Source organism: Cucurbita pepo, chromosome 2, assembly GCF_057944985.1.
Source record: "Cucurbita pepo subsp. pepo isolate OVF chromosome 2, ASM5794498v1, whole genome shotgun sequence".
Classification (NCBI taxonomy): Eukaryota; Viridiplantae; Streptophyta; class Magnoliopsida; order Cucurbitales; family Cucurbitaceae; genus Cucurbita; species Cucurbita pepo.
In genome coordinates this window covers 5,245,986-5,263,136 of record NC_141799.1, presented here as the reverse complement: position 1 = coordinate 5,263,136, position 17,151 = coordinate 5,245,986, and the positions used below count along the sequence as shown (strand labels likewise).

Below are 17,151 nucleotides of genomic sequence, written 5' to 3'. Positions count from 1 at the left end.
TAATAGACTAAAGCAGACAATATTTGCTAAGTGGGCTTATGTTTTTACAAATTGTATCAAAATCATGAGGCTGATGACGATATGCAATAGGCTAAAGCAGACAATATCTGTTAAGTGGGCTTATGTGTTTTACAAATGGTATCAAAATCATGAAGCTGATGACGATTTGTAATAGACTAAAGCAGACAATATTTGCTAAGTGGGCTTATGTTTTTACAAATTGTATCAAAATCATGAGGCTGATGACGATATGCAATAGGCTAAAGCAGACAATATCTGTTAAGTGGGCTTATGTGTTTTACAAATGGTATCAAAATCATGAGGCTAATGACGATGTGTAATAGGCTAAAGCAAACACTATCGCTAAGTGGGGCTGATATATTTTACAAATGGTATCAAAATCACGAGGCTGATGACAATATGTAATTTGCTAAAGCAGACAATATTTGCTAAGTGGGCTTATGTTTTTACAAATGGTATCAAAATCACGAGGCTGATGACAATGTGTAATAGGCTAAAGCAAATTATATCTACCAAGTGGGCTTATGTTTTTACAAATGATATCAAAATCATAAGGCTCATAACCATATGTAATTGGCTAAAACAGAAAATATGAAGCATTGAAAATTTTGAAGTAAATTTAACACTAATATAAGGATGAAAAACTTCTATCAAAAGTAATTTTAGATTATAAATTATAAGAAAAGTGGAAGAATTTGAAAATGAGATGATAGCATTCTTATTCAATTTCAAGCGTCCCGAGCTTCGATCCAAATCTTCAACACACACTCGGATGATCTTGAAAACGAATGCGTTTCTTTACCCAATCACAACGAAATGATTTGCTCTGTATCTCTACTTCACGTTCCCCCTCTTCCCCATAGAGCCTCTCCCACTCCAAATCCGATCACCCATCTTCTCCACAACTTCTCCTCCCCTTTTGAGCTGAAGCAAGTCCACGCCCATCTCCTCAAAACCAATTCTCCCCTCTCTTCCCTCCCACTTTCACGGGTAGCTTCCGTTTGTGCTCTGAATTCGAGTTTCTCCTACGCCAAGCTAATCTTTGAGCTCGTGGACGCATCCCAAGTCGCCCTCTGGAACACTTGTTTGAGGTCTTTTGCCGAGGGAGATTCCCCTGTTGATGCCATTTCACTTTTTTATCGTTTGCGTGAGTTTGATGTTTGCCCTGATAATTATACTTGTTCGTTTGTTTTGAAAGCGTGTTCTCGGTTGTTGGATGTTAGGAATGGTAGGATTGTTCATGGGTATGTTGAGAAACTTGGATTGCAATCGAATATGTTCTTGCTGAATATGATTGTTCATTTGTATGCGTTGTGTGGCGAAATGGGTGTTGCAAGGATGGTGTTTGATAAAATGCCGCAAAGGGATGTGATAACGTGGAATATTATGATTGCGCAATTGGTTAAAAGAGGCGATATCGAGGGTGCGTATAAGTTGTTTGTTGAAATGCCTGAGAGGAATGTGAGGTCGTGGACTTCGATGATTGGTGGATATGCCCAATGTGGGAAGCCCAAGGAGGCCGTCGATCTGTTTTTGGAGATGGAAGAAGCTGGTTTATTGCCTAATGAAGTGACGGTGGTGGCTGTTCTTGTAGCTTGTGCTGATATGGGGAACCTGGATTTGGGGAAGAGAATACATGACTTCTCTAACCGAATTGGCTATCATAAAAACATTCGTGTTTGTAACACTTTGATTGATATGTATGCAAAGTGTGGGTGCTTGGATGATGCCTATCGGATCTTCAACGACATGGAAGAACGCACGGTCGTTTCCTGGTCGGCTATGATTGTGGGACTCGCAGCCCATGGACAGGCCGAGGAGGCTCTTGCATTCTTCAATAAAATGATAAACACAGGCATGAAGCCCAATGCAGTGACTTTCATTGGTATCTTACATGCCTGCAGCCACATGGGAATTGTTGGGAAAGGCCGTAAATATTTTGCTAGCATGACTAAGGATTATGGGATAATTCCTAGGATTGAGCACTATGGTTGTATGGTTGATCTTTTCAGCCGAGCAGGGCTGCTACAAGAGGCTCATGAGTTCATCATGAACATGCCTATTGCACCTAATGGTGTTGTTTGGGGAGCCCTCCTTGGTGGTTGCAAAGTTCACAAAAACATAAAATTAGCCGAAGAAGCCACCCGTCACCTCTCGGAATTGGATCCGCTAAACGATGGATACTATGTGGTCCTATCGAACATCTACGCAGAAGCAGGAAGATGGGAGGATGTAGCCCGAGTGAGGAAGTTGATGAGAGACAGAGGAGTAAAAAAGACTCCTGGCTGGAGTTCAATCATGGTAGAAGGAATGGTTCACAATTTTGTTGCAGGGGACGAGACCCATCCTCAAACCGAGGAGATATACAAGACATGGGAGAAGTTGCTCGAGCGAATGAAGCTCGAAGGATACGTGCCCAACACCTCGGTGGTGTTGCTCGACATGGAAGATGATCAAAAAGAGAAGTATTTGTTTCGACATAGTGAGAAGTTAGCAGTAGTCTTCGGGTTAATCAAGACGGGACCTGGAACTGTTATTAGAATCATGAAGAATCTGCGAGTCTGCGAGGATTGCCATGCCGCTCTAAAGATCATATCAGTTGTTAGTACCAGAGAAATAGTTGTTCGGGATAGAAATCGATTTCATTGTTTCAAAAACGGTTCTTGTTCTTGTGGCGATTACTGGTAGTTGTAGTTGAGATAAATGATTTGTGAACTAATGGTTCTTGTTCTTGTGGTGATTGAAGGATGAAATATATGAGAATCCCCATGAAAGCAAGCAACCCTAGCATCCAAAGAAGCTGACAAGATATAGTTATGCCTCGCCCACCATGTCTTGTGCCTCTTGTAAACATAGAAATTGAAGAAAATCCCTACAGCCCTCCATGTCAGATAGTTTCAATGCTCTAGCTGGTGGAGTGCCCAAGCCAATGAGGAAGAACCACTTCATCTCTAGGTAAACACCCAACTTTCCAAACATTCTGAGTAGTCTGACGACGATGCGTTGTAGAAAATATCATCATCGAGACATGCCCACAAACTTCCTTTTGGCAGTTAGGCCAGATCACATATATAACGACACATACTCAAGATTTAGATCAAGATTCGAAATCCAAATTTAATACAAACTTCCTTTTGGCAATAACGTTGGATCACATATGTAACGACCCATGTCCAGGATTCAGATTAAGATTTGAAATCTGAATTTGGCATCTGATGGCTCTGCGACATTCTCTTGCAACATGGTCACATCACTTAGTCTTCGCTTCACATAATTTAACAAAAATAAAAAAAATAAAAAAAAATCTTATATATATGTATATATTATTTGTGAGAGTCAAATAGTGCATAAGGGCTTTTAGGGCTGTTATGTTCACATCCCCAACTCGACATCAAATGGTCTTATACGTAGTCATTATGTTGTTGAGTATGAGCTACTTGCTTTTGTTGGGTCTGAGCTGCCACTAACTAATTTCTATACCTTAAGTAATGTTCATTTTTTTTTTTAGAGAGTACTTGCTCGTTACTTCACCTAAATCAACTGTTGTTAGGGTCATTCTATTCCGAGCTTTAAGAATGGTAGTAGTCTCTTTGTATTAGTGGAAAACCCGAAGGTCAACTTACTCTATTTTAACATGAGTACAACATTTTGTTTACTACAAAATTAGCTTATTATATTAATTCGATGTCAGGGCATCTCATAGTCTACTAATAACCCGACAATACAGTTCATCACTATTAAAGTCTCGAAGTTTCACCCACTCGTACCTAAATCTAAGGAAAAAAACATTTAAAATTTAATTGCTCAAATTATTTTAATAATACGATTTAATAAATAAATTATTTATTCTATTCATTATTAAGAGCAAAGATAATGATTAAAATTGATTGCCAAGTAAATTAAAAAACTTAAATTTAACCTAACTTATTTATGAATAAAAATTTAATTAATTAATATAATATAATTGATAGAAATTAAATCAAAATATATTTTATTTATATGAAATTGTGTTTTAAAGCAAAATTTCAAACATCCGGTTCGGTTGAAAATTGAGAAACCGAACCGGAGTTGATGACAAATTATATGGACTGCGCCAAAACCCTAAACCCCCCCTTCGTCGACATTATTTTCAGTGTCTTCTCGTATATCTTCAATCGCCCAAATTGGTCGCTCCTTTTCTCTCTCACTCTGCAATTCCAGGTCTCATTGGTGTTTTGTTGAGGTTTAAAATCCAGCATCTTTACTAATTTTAGCTTGCTTCAATGCCTGCCGCCAAGTTCAACAAGAAGAAAGCTGTGAAACGAGACGACCCACAATCGAAAAGGAAGAAGAAGGACGAGCTCTTCACGCCTAAACGTGGAAAGAAAGAGGAGGAGAATGATTCTGACCTCTCTGATGCTCTGGATGAGGAAGAAGTAGAGGATGGAATGCTTGATGCTGATGAACAAGGATCTGGGTCTGGTTCTGGTTCTGAAGTTTCTTCTGATGGTGATGATCCCTTGGCTGATGATTTCTTCCATGGAAGCGACGAAGGTGATTACCCTTTTTTTTTTTTTTTTTTTCTTTTTGCAGTTAGTGATTTTTCGTATCCTGTTATCGTATTCTTCTGGGTTTCATGGATAAGTTTTTGTTTTCTTATCGCAGAGAATGTTTCTCGTTCTGTTTCTGGTTCGGATTCTGATGAATCTGACATCGAAGAGAAGTCGAGAGCTATTGATGAAGAAAGAGCGAGGGAAGAAAAAGATGCAGCTGATGAAATGCAGCTCAATATTAAAGAAGAATCCGATGAGTTCAGATTACCAACCAAGGAGGTTACATTCATATGCTGATTCGCCGTGTTTTATTTACTTGAATTTGAAGCCGATCATTGTTTCTTTGTTTGAAACATCTTCGTTTTTACCAGGAACTTGAAGAAGAGGCGCTTAGACCTCCTGACATTTCAAATTTACAAAGGCGGATAAGAGAAAGTAAGCCTTTTCATTTGTTATCTGCAGTTTATTCTTTACCATAGCTCCTCCTGTACTTATGTTACTCATTGTTTACTGAAATGTAATTTTAGTTGTTCGAGTTCTTTCAAATTTCAAGGCTTTGAGGCAAGAGGGGGTGACCCGGAAGGATTATGTTGAACAACTTAAGAAAGATATTGGTTCATACTATGGTTATAACGAATTTCTTACTGGGGTTCTAGTTGAGGTAACAAGTCGAGTATTTTTCTTGCTTATAGTTATTAGTGTTGGTGTTAGGAGTGGAAGTTACTATGAAACTTAATGATCAACATGCTTTGTCTTTAGTTGTTTCCTGTTGTCGAGCTAATGGAACTTATCGAAGCTTTTGAAAAGCCGAGACCAATATGTTTGCGGACTAACACCTTAAAGGTAATAATTAGCATACTGGTATCTCTGTTTTTTTTATGCAACTTCTCATAATGTGTATCTTATTCAATTACTTCTCTTTGTTCTTAGACAAGAAGGCGTGATCTGGCAGATGTTCTGATTAACAGAGGTGTAAACCTAGATCCTTTAAGCAAGTGGTCAAAGGTGAGGCACTTTGTTTCGGTAAATTTATCCTCGGTTCCCTCTTCGTTCTATTTTACAACTAAGTAGTTATATTTCCTATATTTATTGTAGGTTGGACTTGTTGTATATGATTCCCAAGTGCCAATTGGAGCAACTCCTGAATATATGGCTGGTTTTTACATGGTAAGCCGTGTTCTAATTATATTATATATTTATTTCCATTCATCATCGGCTTTAAATGGTGAATATGTATCTTTTGTTTGTTCAGCTACAAGGTGCAAGCTCCTTTCTTCCTGTTATGGCCCTTGCTCCTCAAGAAAAAGAACGAATCGTTGACATGGCGTAAGTGAATGAACAAGTTCTACAGTGTTTTCTCACAATTGTTATTTTACTGTGATTTCTTCTAAACTAATGAAAAGGATGCCATATCCTTAAAGGTTGGCCTATTTGAAATTTAGTTCATGGCTATTGGCTATAATCTTGTTTTTTCTCTTTGGTGAATGAAATGGCTGCTTGATTCCATAATGTAGCTACTAGAATCCTCTATGTGTTACAGTAGTATATCTAGCATCAATGTAGTCGGATATTTGTCACATTCTCATATAAGCGTTTGAAACTATTGCAGGGCAGCACCTGGTGGTAAAACTACTTACATAGCAGCACTCATGAAAAATAGTGGTATGTAGTATCTAATTCAGATATGTTGATGTTAATCATATATTTCCCCATGCTTCATTAAAAAAAATTATTTGGATCTGACAAGTCCATATACAGGGTAGTTGTTGAAATAATCTTCTGACCATGTCCTTCTTAATATCTTTCTACAGAGTAAATATATTAATCTTATGTCAAACAAGAACTATTTGAAGCTATTGCAGGAATATGTATAGAGTAGGAGTGTGCATGTGTTAAGTTTTCTGAGGTCATTTTTGAAAAACAAGAATCAACAATTACGTAGAATAACACTGGATCAATCCAAACCATTCTTAAATATAACTGGTTGGGTCAGTTAAATCCAAATCAGTTCTTGGTTTAATTCGATTATGAGAATGGATGCCTGCAAGTTCAAGTTCTACAGAACCAGGGGAATCGAGTGTTTTCTTTTTTGATTTTGTCTAATAAAACCACCATTGGTTGGCGTATTGAATATTGGTGTTAGTGAAAACATTATTCGGCTTGGATGGTAGCATCTGACCTACGATTTATTTTCCAAATCTAGTAGGATTAGATGGTTGTTCTATGAGGTTAGCTAACACGCGTGCAAGTGGACCTGGACGCTCATGTATATAAAAAAACTACTGGTTTCTAATATTGCTTTCAGCAACAAAGAATTAACTAAAAATCTGTTTCCAAAGCCCAAAACAAGAAGTAGGGTATGGAATTGTGGAATGAGTTTCATCTGGTTTGACCGATGAGCATTGGAGAAATGCTGTTGGCTCTTTGATTCTTTTGAGGGTTGTACAGTTTCATGTTACAAAATCTCTAGGACACGAAAAGGCTGATCTTGTACCACAGCACGTGCCCTCATTATTGCTTGTTTAATTGACCTTCTGTATCTTTTCTTTGCCAATTGTGATATGTAAAATTTCTTCTCTTAAATTGTTCGACTATCTCAGGAATAATATTTGCTAATGAGATGAAAGTACCAAGATTGAAGTCACTTACTGCGAATTTACATCGAATGGGAGTGACAAATACTGTTGTCTGTAACTACGATGGGAAGGAGGTCTGATTATCATTATTCTTGCCGCCCACCTTCATTACTATGTTCCAATTTATTATATTATGTCTTTTAGGATTTCCAATATGGTTAGGCTTGGTTCAAGTATGAAAATAGTACTTCATTACTCTGTTTTTTGTGGACAATAAGCTGCTTCATGTTTTATGCCATAACAACATAACCCCACACTAATTTTTTTCTTTTTTTCTTTCTTGTTTATTATCGTTCAGCTCCCGAAAGTGTGGGGGATGAATACGGCCGATAGAGTTCTATTAGATGCCCCTTGTAGTGGATCTGGAGTAAGTACCCTTGTGTCTATTTAATGGGCTTTATTCCCCTGGGAACTTTTTATCTCCCTATCCCCAGGCCCTATGAAAAGAAAACCATATTGCTTTACTTCATTGCCATCTTTCCAATGATGACATATTATCTTCCATTATCGTTCTTCAAACTGAATCTCGGTTTCATTTGTTAGGTTGTATCTAAGGATGAATCTGTTAAAACCTCAAAAAGCCTTGAAGAAATCCAGAAATGTGCTCAGTTGCAGAAGGTATATCTCATCATTATGTGTTTTTGGGCATCGACCCTTGAAACATTCCATTAATTACTTTGGTTCCTTTGCACAAAACGAGAATTTTCTATTAATTTCACTCTTTGTCCTATACAGCAACTTATACTTGCTGCAATTGACATGGTTGATGCAAATTCAAAAACCGGGGGCTATATTGTTTACTCCACCTGTTCCATAATGGTCGACGAGGTCTGTATTAATCCAACCTCTCTTTTCTCTTTTGTGTTGATGCTATATTGTATATTACTAATTGCACATTCCCATCTTGCAGAATGAAGCAGTTGTTGACTATGCACTAAAGAAGAGGAATGTGAAACTTGTTCCATGTGGCCTTGATTTCGGACGTCCCGGGTACTCACCATGCTCTTCCCCGCCCCCCAGTTTTTAAACTGAACGTACTCCCAGCATCGTTGTTCACTCCCTCAATTAACCAACATATTCTTGTTTTAGGTTTATCCGGTTTAGGGAAAAACGTTTTCACCCATCTTTAGAGAAGACAAGACGTTTCTACCCCCATGTCCATAACATGGATGGCTTTTTTGTAGCAAAGGTATGTTTCAACCTTAAAAGATTGATGATATGTGTTGAGCTCTCTCCTTTCTAGTTCCTATTGAATGGGATTGGGTGGGATATCAGGGATTTGTGTTCTTGAATAATAGTTCGACGAAGTAAATCTCGAATACTTCATTTAATATACAGCTTGGAAACACAGATACTCTTTTTTCGTTTAGCAACGATAGCGCCTTTATGCTTATCTTCTGATTGCTTGTAATGTAGGGACTTTTGATTGTACTGGATAATATAACTTAGAATTAATTAGTTTCCACTATTATACAGTTGAAGAAAATGAGCAACAAGATACCAACTGCTCAATCTTCAGAAGCATTGGAAGAAGAGGCAGTGGAAGAGGAGGATATTGAGGCAGAGAAGAAGAGCGCAAATGAGAAGAACGATGGCGAATGCCTTCACCCACAAGTGAACGATGGTAAAAAGAGGAAGAAGGTCGTTTTGGAAAAACACGAAGTTGAAAATGGCGAAGAATCAAAGCCGGGTGTGGAAAAGAGGAAGAAGAGAAAATTTCCCTCGAGAGAGGAAATCTCAAAAGCTAGGTGAGAACCTGGCTGTGATCTATCCATAACTGTAGCCATAGTTTAGCCTTGAAATTTGATTCTTCTGGCCTGACACTGATCTTTCCTTCAAAACGCGATGCAGGGAAGAAAAGCGAGAAGCTTTGAGGGAAAAGAAAGCTGGTGGGAGCAAGAAATAAGTGATTCGAGGTACGTGTTATGGATCGAGTAGTCGATATAGAAGGTAGTAAATCTTTAAGAGAGTGAAGAAATCCACAGATTATCTGTTGAGCACACACTTGAAAGGCTGCTCTGCTTAACTCAACCATGGAAGAAAATATAATAGGTGTTGTACGAAACGTGTCCAATTTTGATAGGTTAAGATAGATTGATGTAGTAGTAGGATCATTCTCTCTCATATCATCATACATTTGGTTTCTAATTTATAATTTTATGATGAAATTTTTATTCTTTATGGCCTTTTTTTTTTAATGTTTTAAAATTATAATTTACCAATTTTCTTAAAAGCCAGTAGCCACCGAGATATCGTGCATGTGAAATTACCATTATGCCCTTCACTCTAAAAGAAACCACATGTTATTCTTAGATACACTTTTGGAACTCTCTGAAATTCAAGTTTGCACACTAAATTTTCAAAAAAATTTCAATAATATCGAAAAATCTAAAAAATACTTTTGCATTAAAAAAAAAAAAAAAAATTAAAAACATACTTGAAAATATCTTCAGAAAAAGATTTATTTTTGAACAAATTAAGGTGAAATAAAATTAAACATAAATGAATTTATGTTATTATTGGAATGATCTTTGTCGAAAATGCCCTCATATCATTTGTAGAATATCTTAATTGAAATTTGTATGGATCTCGAACGTAAATCGATATAAAAAAATGTGTTTCTGTCATTCACTTATAAATTTTTTTAACTAGTATTTAATAAAAAATGCTCATTAATTTTATAATTTATACCATTTTATGAAAAAGGTTAAAAAAAAAAAAAACCTGGTCGGAATCTTGGTCGGGCTTCATGCAACCGTTGACATTGAATGAATAAAGAATCATTTAAAAGAGACAAAAATAGGTCAGTTTTTCGTAAAGCTTTAAAACTTCAAATTTCCCCTTTTTCGCCGGACCCATTTCCATTTCTTCTCCCATTCATCAAATCAAATCAAATCAAATCATGGGTAACAACAGAGAAACACACCACCCTCTTTCTTCCCCCACAAACCCATCTTCCTCTTCTTCTCCCGTCTCTGTTTCCGACCCAAATTCCCTCATCGGAAGTGCCTCCGGAAGCTTCAAGAATCAGGGCTTTCTCTCCGACTTCAATGCCAACATCAGCCACGCCGAATTTGGATTCTCTTGCCCCGAGTTTCCCCCCACCCAACTTGCTGGGACTGTGGATTTCTATGAACGCCATGTTTTTCTTTGTTACAAAAACCCTCAGGTTTGGCCTCCTAGGATTGAGTCGGCTGAGTTCGATCGCCTCCCGAGGCTGCTCTCTGCTGCCGTAATGACTAGGAAGGGTGATATGAAGAAAAATGTAGGTTTATGTTTCATGCCCACCAACTGTTTGATAATAGTTCTGCACTTTCATTTCTTGGTTTTTTTTCTTTTTTCTTTGTTCTTTAACTGTCCAATTGGATTAGCTCTGTTGTTTGAGTGATTTGACAATGTGGGTTTTGCAATGTGGTGCTTTTTGCTGTTATGTTGTATGTTTGTGCTTTGGATCTGGTGGTTTACTGAATATATGTTTATGCATTGTAGCTGGAAAAAACTTATGTTTATAATGCTTTTGAGAGTGGATTTGAAGGCAACAAAGAAGTAGGTTTGTAACTTTGTTTCAACGAACATGACAAAATCTTGGGCTGGTTCCTTTAGTTTTCTTTCCCTTGTTTGTTGTGGGAGTTTTCCTTTTCAATGTCTTGTTCTTTATTGGGTTGCTTTGTTGTTCCTTATGATTCGGTTTGGTCCACGGTTCGTGTTTCGTCTTTCGCTCCCCTGGAGAGTTTGTTTGGTTGAGCATTAGTCTGATCTTTGTTGGAGGTTCTTGTTAATCCTTTAATGAGCTTGATTTATCACTTAGGTGATCAATACCACTTAGAATATGCATTCAAATGCTTCTTATTATCTCTCTACTTGTATGATGCTTGATATTTTCATCGTCTCTATGTTCAAACTTCTGTTTCTTTTGGAAATATTAGACCCACTTAACCATTTGCGAGGGATGTGATGGAACCGAGACATCAAATGGGGATGTGTTCATCTTCCCCGACATGATAAGATACAGGTTAGTTCTGTCGTTACAAGCTTGATTTTAACTAACTTCGTTCTGATGAACTCCTTGCTTATCCATATGGCAACTCTAGAGTTGAAACATAATTTGTCACGACCCGAGAGGGTGAATCATGAGATCTCACATCGGTTGGAGAGGGAAACGAAGCATTCCTTACAAGGGTGTGGAAACCGCTCCCTAGCAGACTCGTTTTAAAAACCTTGAAGGGAAACCTAGAAGGGAAAGCCCAAAGAGGACAATATCTTCAAGCGGTGGACTTGGGCTGTTACATAATTAAAATTGAACGTCTTTGGAAAAACTGCAGGAGGTTGACCCATTTTGATGTTGACACATTTGTTGAAGAAGTGCTTGTGAAGAATGGCGAGTGGCAGCCTGGATATCCTGAAGAACTGAAGGGTTCATATGTTTTCGTGTGTTGTCATGGGTCCCGAGATCGTCGGTGTGGCGAGTGTGGTCCTACATTGGTCAGTCGATTCCGAGACGAGATAAGATTTCTTGGTCTTGAAAATGAAGTATCTGTAAGCCCATGCTCACATATTGGGGGCCACAAGTACGCAGGAAATGTCATTATATTTAGATCAAACACCAATGGTGAAGTCACTGGGCACTGGTATGGGAGAGATATGTATCTTAATAGATACTTCTGCTCAAATGTGATACCATGAATATGATACCTCTCGGTTTGTTTTCAGGTATGGATATGTTTCGCCAGAAGATGTGTTTTTATTGCTTCAGCAGCATATTTCGAACGGGAAGATTGTCGATGAACTCTGGAGGTATCACACTCTTTTTACGAACCGAAAACTCTTATGAATGATAGGAGATTGTATATTTAGATGAAAATTCGATCGTTATCGCTTAGTTTTCCTGTCGTGCTCTAGTAATTTTTGCCTTCCATATTGGGAACAAGAAGGTAAGCTTTGCATGAAGTTATTTGTTCTTTAGATATGGGTTTATGTAGAGTACTAGATCAATTTACTTCTGATATGGTTTGTTAAAGTTATGGTTAAAATACTGAGATCCCACATTGGTTGGGGTGGAGAACGAAACATTCATTATAAGGGTGTGGAAACCTCTTCCTAGCAAACGTGTTTTAAGAATCTTGAGAGGAAGCCCGAAAGGGAAAGCCCAAAGAGAACAATATCTAGTGGCGGGGGGCTTGGGCCGTTACAAATGGTATTAGAGCCAGACACTGGGCGGTATGCCAGCGAGGACGCTGAGCCCCGAAGGGGGTGGACATCAGGCGGTGTGCCAGCAAGTACGTTGGCCCCTAAAGGAGGTGGATTGTGAGATCTCACATCGATTGGAGAGGGGAACGAGTGCCAGCTTGCTCGGCTTTGAAGGGGGTAGATTGTGAGATCCCACATCAGTTGGGGAGGAGAACAAAACATTCTTTATAAGGGTGTGGAAATCTCTCCCTAGCAGACAAGTTTTAAAAACCTTAAGAGGAAGCCGAAAGGGAAAGTCCAAAGAGGACAATATCTGCTAGCGGTGAGCTTGGGCCGTTATAAATGGTATCAGAGCTAGACACCGGGTGGTATGCTAGCGAGGACGCTGAGCTTCGAAGGGGGTGAACATCAGGTGATATGCCAGCAAGTACACTCGGCCTCGAAGGGGGGTGGATTGTGAGATCTCACATCGATTGGAGAGGAGAACGAGTGTTAGCTCGCTGGGCCTTGAAGGGGGCGGATTGTGAGATCCCACATCGATTGGGGAGGAGAACGAAACATCCTTTATAAGGGTGTGAAAACCTCTCCTTAGCAGACGTGTTTTAAAAACCTTGAGCGAAATTCCAAGATAAAAAACCCAAAAAAGATAGTATCTGATAGCAATGGACTTAGGCTGTTACAACTAAGATGAGCTAGTGTCCTACAAACTAAAAAGTTATTTAATCTAAAATTATTGTTGAACATTCATTTTTAATCCTATATTGCATATACTCACTTAGGGGTCAGATGGGTTTGTCAGAGGAAGAACAGAAGCTGAGCCAACAACGGAGACTTAGTCTAATCAGGGAGACGAATGGCCATAAAAGCAAGGAAGAGTCGGCACGAATCGAGACCAACGATCCAAACTTCGATCTCTATAGTTCTCGTGTCGAGGTTGCAGCCTGCTGTCGGGGAGACAAAGAGGGTTACTCCTCTTGTTGTCAGAACCCCGAACTATCAGGAACAGTAATCGATTCAGATACAAACGACATTCCTGTATTTGTTGTTACTGCAAAGAGAAACAGAAAACCAACTTCGGGAAGCATCAGTGGCGATGTGTCCTTCTGTAAAGTTGGCTCATTGCCGATATGGTTCGAGAGCTGGGAGCGTGAAGATACGTATGCCGTTGCTGCTGTTATCTGTGCTACTATGTGTGTTGCCATTGCTTATAGCTGCTACAAGCAGCTGTAAGAGTGTAAAGGGTGAGGAAGAAGCTTCAATCTTCAGGTTTTAAAGTTTGTTTGCAAATGTTTTAGCAACATATTGAGGTTATCTCCTTACCCTGAAGTTCAAATAGACAACGTTCTAAGAATGAGACAGACAAAAATGACTGCAAATAACTGGTCAAGCCATGGACCTCAATTAGGTGCTGAGGGCTAACGTTATAGTTCAAATTGGACTAAGAAGACTGTAACGGTCCCGGTGCACCGCTAGCGAATATTGTCCTCTTTGGGGTTTCTCTTTCGGGCTTCCCCTCAAGGCTGTAAAACGCGTCTTCTAGGGGAAAGTTTCCACACCCTTAAAAGGGTGTTTCGTTCTCCTCCCCAACCAATGTGGGATATCACAATCCACCCCTGGGCCAGTGTTCTCGTTGACACTCGTTTCTTTCTTCAATCGATGTGAGACCCCACCAAATCCACCCCCCTTCGGGACCAACGTCCTTACTGGCACACGCCTTGTGTCTACCTCTTGGGGGAATAGCCTCCTCGCTGACACGTAGTCTGGTGTTGGCTCTGATACCATTTATAACGGCCAAAACCCACTGTTAGTAGATATTGTTCTCTGTGAGCTTTTCCTTTTGGGCTTTCCCTCAAGGGCTTTCCCATTGTTAGCAGATATTGTCTTCTTTGAGCTTTTTCTTTTGAGCTTCCCTCAAAGCTTTAGAACGTCTCTGCTAGGGAAAAGTTTTTACACCCTTGTAAAAGGTGTTCGTTCTCCTCCCCAACCAAGGTGGGATATCACAATCTCACCCCCCCTTCAGGGCCCAACATCCCTGTTGACACTCGTTTCTTTCTTTAATCGATGTGGGACCCCACCAAATCCACCCCCTTTCGGGGCCTAGTGTCCTTACTAGCACACCACCTTGTGTCTACCCCTTCAGGGAACAACCTCCTCGCTAGCACATAGTCTGGCGTCTGGCTCTGATACCATTTGTAACGGCCTAGACCCACAATTAGTAGATATTGTTCTCTTTGGGCTTTCCCTTTCGGGCTTCCCCTCAAAGCTTTAAAACGCGTATGCTAGGGAAAGGTTTCCACATCCTTATAAAAGGTGTTTCGTTTTCCTTTTTAACTAATGTAGGATATCACAAAGACAAATCCGAGTTTCAGAAGAAATCAAAGACTAAACTAATACGAAAAAGTCGAACACAAGACATATCCAAGCCAACTCATAAGAACTCCTCGGCCTCTAAAGGGGCATGAGCCATGCGTTCTCTCGACTTGCATTAGCTTAGTTCAATTTGATTTGGTATAAATATTCATATAAATATTTATATTCAACCTACATAACCTACAACTATATGTATATATCCTCAAAATTTTAATTTCGGTTGTCAATTTTGGCGGCGGATTTTTAAAAAAATATGTTTTATTATTTAAAATATGCATAAAAAAAAGTAATTAGTTTATTATTATTATTGGTTTGAAAGTCAAAAGTAGTCAACATATGATATATTTGGTTAAAAAAATAATATAATAATGTAATAATTCCAAAATATCTCATTAATAGAGATCTTACGTCAATTCTTGGGAGATACCAAGTTTGACTAATTCTATTATTCTAATTTTTCTATAAAAAAATGTTTTCCTTAATTCTTTTTCATAAATTATATATATATATATGATGGGACTAAATAGCCCGAGCTATCTCTAGGATCTAGATATATCGTTCTTGTTGTGCACGGACTTCGGTAGCTAGTTAGCCTACGCAACAACGACAAATGTCTAAGTTAAGGCACTATCTCAAGGAACACTCTCTTTATTAGGTGGAAACAACATGATAAACGTTAGTCTGCTTGTCATCTATGGGAGATAACTGACAAACCTATCTCACAAGCCATGAAGTCGTCCAAGGTCGGGGACGCTACCCCATGTGTGTGTCAGCTCTGCTGACTACTCACATGATAAGCGTCCTCCCACAGGATGGACCCACCATGAACCAACCAAACTCTCTCACTCAGATTATAAATCCCTAATTTGCCTCACGCCTAGCTTAGTGGTACCGTACCAAAGTGGAAAGGAAAGTGGAAGCTCCACAAACACTACACTTTTCCCGTCTCCCGTATGTTCTTCACTAGCTCAATACCAATCCGATCAAAGGTAATATTTCAAAAAAAATTTAATTTCAAACCAAACAAAAAGTAATCCCCACAAATATTTAATTAACTACAAACAAATAATAGATAATTAGTTATAATTATTAAAAAATAAAATTTTATATTATAGTTGATTTAGATAATTCTAAAGATATAGTGAATTAATATTTTATAAATACATAATTGCATTCTTTAATATATATATATATATATTGTGATATAGATTTAAGTATATATTTTAATAAAGTTTTTTGATTTCATCTAATTAATTAAAAATAATAATTAAATAATTGATTGTATTAACTTTGATAATTCACTATCAAATTAGCTAATGAATTAATTAAATAAGATATAGGCAAAAAAAAAAAAAAAATCATGCTTTTATAAGAGTATTAAATATTTGACATTAATGAAACGATACATTATTTTCATGATACAATAAGGTTTTAATACAAATTATTGGGTTAGTTAGGTTAGCAGCTCGAGTAACTTATTAATGACAAGGAACATCTTTTTTGCTTACTTGTACTTGCTCTACTATTTTACCGAAGCTTGACTGAAGAAGAATTATCACGCATAAAACAAAAAAATATGCTGATTCGGGTTGCCGGGTATACTATATTTAATATATAACATAACCCTCACCCTTAACCCATTTACAAAAAATAAATAAATAAATAAGGTTATTCTATTTCGACAAAAGACCCACACTCAGTTACATAATTTTGGGTGTGCTATCTCGATCATAATTTTCTAACCATCAAAGGAAAAAGTCCTTACTTTTTTGGCTGGTTGTAGGTGAGGAGGGATTCGAACCCCTGATATTGTGGTTCGTAGCCACGTGCTCTAATCCTCTGAATAACAAGCCTCACCCCGTCTCTCCGATATGTGCTCTAATCCTTTTTTGTTTTTTTATCTAGTTTTGGCTCTATTTCAAAAAATTATATAAACATCTGAAGTTTTGCGGGTAACCAAAAAAAAAACAACAGGTGATTGAAATATGGATGTACATGAGCAATTTGAATAAAATTCATAACCCAACCTAACCCAATCATCTATTTTCTAGTTTAGTTGTCCGGCTAGTTGTCAAGTAATTTTGTTAAAATTATTTTTTTAAAAAATCCAATAGATATAGTAATATTAATAACTAAAATTTCATAAAACTCAAATATTCGCAAGTCACAACGCAACATTAGTACAAACATTAAATATTCTTCAGGAATCACAACTCTCCAGAATGGTATGATATTTTCCGCTTTGAGTCTAAGCTCTCAGACTTTGCTTTGGGCTTCCCGAAAGGCTTCATACCAATGGAGATAGTATTCCTCACTTATACCCATGATCATTCCCTAAATTAGCCACACTTATACCCATGATCATTCCCTAAATTAGCCAACGTGGGACTCACTCCCAATAATCC

At 38.1% G+C, this 17,151-nt stretch overlaps 3 protein-coding genes across 3 annotated transcripts; all 3 read left to right on the top strand.

Moving 5' to 3' along the window:
- Positions 1 to 713: 713 nt before the first annotated feature.
- LOC111787757 (pentatricopeptide repeat-containing protein At5g66520) lies at positions 714 to 2,761 on the top strand. Its single transcript, XM_023667803.2, has one exon. The coding sequence runs from the start codon at positions 838 to 840 to the stop codon at positions 2,707 to 2,709; it is 1,872 nt and encodes a 623-aa protein (XP_023523571.2). The 5' UTR covers positions 714 to 837; the 3' UTR covers positions 2,710 to 2,761.
- A 1,366-nt stretch (positions 2,762 to 4,127) lies between these two features.
- LOC111789039 (26S rRNA (cytosine-C(5))-methyltransferase NOP2B) lies at positions 4,128 to 9,370 on the top strand. The gene is made up of 17 exons (XM_023669656.2): positions 4,128 to 4,554; positions 4,666 to 4,832; positions 4,925 to 4,988; positions 5,081 to 5,214; positions 5,313 to 5,396; positions 5,484 to 5,558; positions 5,649 to 5,720; positions 5,806 to 5,879; positions 6,163 to 6,215; positions 7,154 to 7,263; positions 7,488 to 7,556; positions 7,733 to 7,807; positions 7,925 to 8,017; positions 8,100 to 8,179; positions 8,279 to 8,378; positions 8,666 to 8,937; positions 9,041 to 9,370. The coding sequence occupies exons 1-17, from the start codon at positions 4,284 to 4,286 to the stop codon at positions 9,093 to 9,095; spliced, it is 1,848 nt and encodes a 615-aa protein (XP_023525424.2). The 5' UTR covers positions 4,128 to 4,283; the 3' UTR covers positions 9,096 to 9,370.
- Positions 9,371 to 9,950: 580 nt separating this feature from the next.
- On the top strand, positions 9,951 to 13,752 carry LOC111788956 (uncharacterized). Its single transcript, XM_023669551.2, has 5 exons — positions 9,951 to 10,454; positions 11,116 to 11,201; positions 11,512 to 11,817; positions 11,900 to 11,983; positions 13,156 to 13,752. Exons 1-5 carry the CDS (start codon positions 10,092 to 10,094, stop codon positions 13,604 to 13,606), a joined length of 1,290 nt encoding a protein of 429 aa, XP_023525319.2. The 5' UTR covers positions 9,951 to 10,091; the 3' UTR covers positions 13,607 to 13,752.
- Positions 13,753 to 17,151: the final 3,399 nt, after the last annotated feature.

What these genes read in the sequence shown, in the direction of transcription:
- LOC111788956 (XM_023669551.2), top strand. Translation starts at nt 10,092, where the DNA reads ATGGGTAACAACAGAGAAACACACCACCCTCTTTCTTCCCCCACAAAC. An exon ending in AGGGTGATATGAAGAAAAAT is followed by an intron (nt 10,455 to 11,115) that starts GTAGGTTTATGT and finishes TGGAAATATTAG; the next exon opens with ACCCACTTAACCATTTGCGA. An exon ending in GGTGAAGTCACTGGGCACTG is followed by an intron (nt 11,818 to 11,899) that starts GTATGGGAGAGA and finishes GTTTGTTTTCAG; the next exon opens with GTATGGATATGTTTCGCCAG.
- LOC111787757 (XM_023667803.2), top strand. Translation starts at nt 838, where the DNA reads ATGATTTGCTCTGTATCTCTACTTCACGTTCCCCCTCTTCCCCATAGA.
- LOC111789039 (XM_023669656.2), top strand. Translation starts at nt 4,284, where the DNA reads ATGCCTGCCGCCAAGTTCAACAAGAAGAAAGCTGTGAAACGAGACGAC. An exon ending in CTTTAAGCAAGTGGTCAAAG is followed by an intron (nt 5,559 to 5,648) that starts GTGAGGCACTTT and finishes TATTTATTGTAG; the next exon opens with GTTGGACTTGTTGTATATGA. An exon ending in GTTCCATAATGGTCGACGAG is followed by an intron (nt 8,018 to 8,099) that starts GTCTGTATTAAT and finishes CCCATCTTGCAG; the next exon opens with AATGAAGCAGTTGTTGACTA.